This window comes from Physeter macrocephalus, chromosome 10 (assembly GCF_002837175.3).
Source record: "Physeter macrocephalus isolate SW-GA chromosome 10, ASM283717v5, whole genome shotgun sequence".
In the NCBI taxonomy this organism is placed as follows: domain Eukaryota; kingdom Metazoa; phylum Chordata; class Mammalia; order Artiodactyla; family Physeteridae; genus Physeter; species Physeter macrocephalus.
Genome location: NC_041223.1, coordinates 10200205 through 10205324, shown reverse-complemented (window position 1 = coordinate 10205324; position 5120 = coordinate 10200205). Strand labels below are relative to the sequence as shown.

At 39.2% G+C, this 5120-nt stretch overlaps 1 protein-coding gene across 4 annotated transcripts in view; it reads left to right on the top strand.

Moving 5' to 3' along the window:
- The window catches only part of ARID1B (AT-rich interaction domain 1B), a 455213-nt gene that overhangs the window by 281329 nt on the left and 168764 nt on the right, over window positions 1–5120 (top strand). For 3 of the 4 annotated variants that reach the window (XM_024122602.3, XM_055087421.1, XM_024122605.3), the window contains exon 5: window positions 2684–2725. The exons of the other annotated variant lie outside the window; for it this stretch is intronic. In XM_024122602.3, coding sequence (XP_023978370.2) covers window positions 2684–2725 — 42 coding nt within the window. The remainder of the gene's footprint in view (window positions 1–2683; window positions 2726–5120) is intronic. 4 annotated transcript variants of the gene reach the window in all.

Genomic DNA, 5120 nt, shown 5'->3' with positions numbered 1-5120 from the left:
CATAGTAGTCTCAATTTGCTGTTGATGGTTGTCTGATAACTAAAATCCCATCAGATAAGCACAAATCTACTTTTGCTTATTTATAGGAATTATAGATGTTGGGCTTATGAAATAGAAAATACTTATCCTCCTTCTGTTTTCAAAAGATTCAAATTTATGATAAAAGAACAAAAAAGCTTAGCTGCTTTCTGTTACTAGTTAAGTTTAATGACTACCACCTGAAAATCGTATGTGACAGTTGAAATACTCCCTTACTCCCACTAGAGGGGGGATTCCTTCCAACTTAGGTAAAAATGCTATTAGATACAACATGAAAACCTCTGTGTGACATTGATCTTTCTTTTTTATTAAATTGAAGTTAATCTCATGCTTTAAAAATCAGCTGTCCTTCTGTAGGTATTGCAATTAAAATCTTACGGAAATAGGAACTATAAAGGATACTGAACTAGAGTGCACATGTATTTAAACCATCGTGCTTTTGAACAAACCGTAAATTTTTAAAAGTTGCTTTAATTAAACTGGCTAATACTTGGGAAGTTCAAAACATCACTTTGAGCCCTCCTGGAGATAAAATCTAGGGTAGAAGATGAGGCTGACCTTTTGAGATCCACCTCCTTACTCCAGTCCCCAAGGTCTGTCTTCGTCTCTGTCTGCTGACATACCACATGCAGAGTTCCTAAATTCCACTTGAAAGTTTTGGTTTGCTATCACCTCAAGTTGTCCAATATATTAAAGCCATATCTTTAAATAGATTTCTATTTGCCATTGAATTTTCTTACTACTTTGACTTTTCGTACTGTGTTAAGCAAATGCAGAACTCACTCTGGAGATGATCTTTGCAGATTTAAACATATAATATGTTTTTAAAACAATTCTATACATATTAAAATATCATATCAAGGGTGAATGTACCTAACACTGAGGTATGCAGATATGAAGTATGTGTATAATTCAAGAGTAAATGTCATATTGTGTTTATAGTAGCTAAGATTTGGTGAATTTGTTGCTTGTGCTTTTCCTTAACTAAAGTTTCCAATGTTGATTAGAAGTTTTAATGTAAAAATATTTGAGGTTAGTAACCTAGTGTTGTGAAAGGCAGGACTCAGGAAATTCAAACATATGTAAATTGCAAATAACTGGGTTCTTTTTTTTTTTTTCTTCTTAAAGACTATAAGAAGATCTTGTTTCTAAATCTAACAATTAGCTTTGGAAATCTAAGTGTAAACAGAAATGCTGTCGGTGAATCTTATAATGATCTTGTGCTGTAGTTATCCAACATTTCAGTCTTTAGCCTAAAATCACATTTGGTATCAGCGACATATGGTTTTCATCAAAACTAGGCTGCTCGTCTTCTCAATACCAATCATGTGTTTCTCTTGCTTTGTGCACCAATCTCTGTCAGGTACCAGGTGGTGGGTGAGCGTCACTTTCAGTAGAGCAGTTGGAGAGTACAATTTGTTTCCTCATTTCTTCTGTGACCCCTTTACTTTCATACTGGATGACAGTCTTATTGCAATGATCTTCCTTTCTGTATTTTCTCTCCCCCAAGGGAAAAATCCAATGTTTTTTTTATAGCAAGATACATTGGATAGCCTGTATGTTTTCTACTTAAGTGTCTACCACAAATGCCTGATTTTAAGGTGTTTAAAACTAACAGTGAGGGACTTCCCTGGTGGTCCAGTGATTGGGACTTCGCCTTCCAATGCAGGGGGTGCAGGTTGGATCCCTGGTCAGGGAGCTGGGTTCCCGCATGCCTAGAGGACAAGAAGCCAAGATGTGGAGCCGAGGCAATATTGTAACAAATTCAATAGAGACTTAGAAAATGGTCCACACACACACACACAAAAAAAACACTAACCGTGAAGCCAGGTAGTCTGATATTACTGCCCCACCTCCACTGTCTTCCCCAGACACTTAAAAAATATTCTTATTTGTTCTGTTGCTTTCTTTCCTTGCTCTTTTCCATCATATACTGGTACTTTGTAGTAGTCAAACTTAAACGCTTTATACACCAGACTGAATAATTAGGTTTAAAAAACAGTAATTATCAATACACGTCTTGTTCCACACAGCTTTTAAAATTCATGTTCATGAGCTCTGTCTTCTAATGCATAAGACTGACAGGCAATTTTGAAGTTTTGCCATCATTTCACAACTTGTTGCTTAGACTCTGCCTGCCTTTTCCTGAGTGTTGCTTTCAGGAAGTCTTGCTCTGCAGCATTCCCGAGATTCAGGACTACCCACTCTGATGTGAACGAGACAAGAAATTACTAGCAGCTTCCCAAGCATGATGAAATTGCTTTACGGAGCATAACTTTCCCCTCACTGACAGTAAGAGTTCAAAAAGTATACGCAACATCTTGTGATTTAAGTGAGAAGCAGGATTCTCCTAACTTCCCATATCATTTTGAGGAACTTACGCCACCACTTCAACACGATAGCAAATATATTAATTTGATAGGTGCTCACCCTGTTATAAAACTGGAAGCCAGGGCAGTGACCTGGATTGATACCCACTCATGAAGAGACTCACAGATCTCTCTTTCTTGACACCTGACGTAAACTGAATGCCAGCTTTCTCAAAATTCTTAGTTCTGGGCCATGCCTGTGCTCTGGTGTCTGCGGTTAGACTCGAAGAAGGTTTTTGATAGTGCCTAAATTATTTTTTTCCTTATGATTTCAGGTTGAAGTCTTGACCTCGGAGGATACTGCCTTTGGACTCAAGGTGTGTAGTCTGATGTAGCTTGTTGTATAGGTTTCATCAGCTCCCCTAAGTGGATTGGAAGGCTCAACAGAGAGGACTTGTGCTTTTTTAATCAAATGGAGAGGTCCTAAAATCTTCCATAGTTTCAGATTTCCCTGTTATTGGGATTAAGATTAGATTATGGTAGTATTTTCTTTTCCTTCTTTCTTTGTTGTGGAGAATATGAGAAATAGTATAGGAGACCAAGAGTTTTATTTGGTAGTAAATGACTTTTAAATTTGAGTTAGCCATGGAATAGAATTTACCGAAATTCCCATGCCCCCAGGTTGGGGGCTGTGAAATTCAACCACTGAATGGTATCAGAATGCTGTGTTGAGTTCATAATTCTAACTTCATTCATTCATTTATTTATTATCCCTGCTTCAAATATTTCTTGGACCCTTATGCTCCAGTCACAACTAGATTAAATCTCAGCTCCTGCCCTGGAGCCGCTCACAGTCAGTTTGTAGGTACCGGCCTATAAACAGATAAATTATCCTGTGGTGTGGTTGTCCCCGTGCTGAGTTGTGCCAAGGATGTGGAGTGTGGTGGAGTTGGGTGGGAAGGCGTTCTCGGGGCTTTTGATCCCTGGGCAGAGCTTGAGGGCTTGGCTTGTATTTAGGCAAGAGAGGACAGGAGAAATGAGAGCTGGTTTCAGGTCAGGAGAACCATGAAAAAACTCAGAGGGAACTAGAAGTAGTTAAGTTCCACCTCTGTGGCAAGCTCTAGGGTTGAAAAGGTTAAAGGTTTGAATTTTATCCTACAGAAAATGCGTAGCTATTAAAAGACTTAAAGTCAAGTAGTGGCTAGGTTTGCAACCTAGGTAGATGATTTTGGCCACTTCGTGGAGGATGGATTTGCCAGAGACCAGTGAAGGGGTTGACTGGGTCAGGTGAAAGATGATGTGGGCCAGAGTTGGCACAGTGGAAGAGGAAAGAGATCCTTAAGAAGTAAGTCTGCAGGACCTGATGATCACAGATATGCAGGGTAAGGAAGGCAGAGGAGCTGAGGGTGAGATCAAGGAATAGATTGGCTACACTGAAATATAGAGCACAGACGGAGGAGTCACAGATTTTTAGAATCATAGTCTTCCAGACCTGCAGTTCTTTTTATTAGATTTACTTGCCTTTTGTACCTGTTTGCTGGTAATTCTTAAACCATTTAACTAAACTGGTGAGAAGTACTTACTAGGGGAGCCTGACTTTGCTCTCATATAGAAGGACAGCCTAGTTGCCATCAATTACTTTGAAAATCACAAGTTTCGGAGGGTAGTTGGTGAAAACTTGAGAGCGTAAGGTACGGGTACTCTTGCCTGACTCCTACTTTCCCTTCTAGATGCTTGGCATTTTGTTAGTACAATCAAATTAGTTGTGCTGCAAGTACAGGTGGATGACGCTGTAATACTACCAAAATCAAAACTGTGTAGAGGTTATAAGCTTAGCAAGGTATTCCATTATAAATAAATATAAATTAAAAGTAAAAAGACATTAACACTTTATAAATATTTAAATATTGGGTAAACTAACTCAAGTTTTATATCCTTAATTTGTTTTTTTTGCCTCTATATCTACCAAAAATTACTAAAAGAAAACTAATTATAAATAGAGCTAATTCGGTATTTGCAGTATTTAACATATGGTCGTCTTCTGAATTTTTCATTGTTTATTAAATACCCAGCATGCATGCAGAATATTCACTGCATATTTAATAAACCTGTAGGGTCAGTTCTGTGAACTCATCTCCACAATCCTTCATACTTATACTGAGTATGCAGCAGGATTGTGGAAGATTATTGTACCAGCAGCTCTCATGGCTTGCCCCACTGTGTAAAGGCTTTGCATTTATTTTATGGCTAAACTAGCAGATTGCTTTTTTTTTTTTTTTTTTTTTTCCGGTACGTGGGCCTCTCACCGTTGTGGCCTCTCCGGTTGCGGAGCACAGGCTCCGGACGCGCAGGTTCAGCGGCCATGGCTCACGGGCCCAGCCGCTCCGCGGCACGTGGGATCTTCCCGGACCGGGGCGCGAACCCGTGTCCCCTGCATCGGCAGGCGGACTCTCAACCACTGCGCCACCAGGGAAACCCCAGATTGCTTTTGTAGCCTTAAATTCAATTTGTAGGAACACAATTTGAAATTTTTTCCCCATGATTGAATGATTTTTTAATTGGAAATGTTTTATTAAATGAAAACACTGTAATTGTTTTATTTTTCAGGTTCATTTTGAAAGGCAGTATTCGTTAGGGTGTATATTTTGGCAGTTTTTAAGAGGGACTTTTTTTTAATGTATATTTATTTTTGGCTGTGTTGGGTCTTCGTTTCTGTGCAACGGCTTTCTCTAGTTGTGGCAAGCAGGGGCCACTCTTCATCGCGGTGCGCCG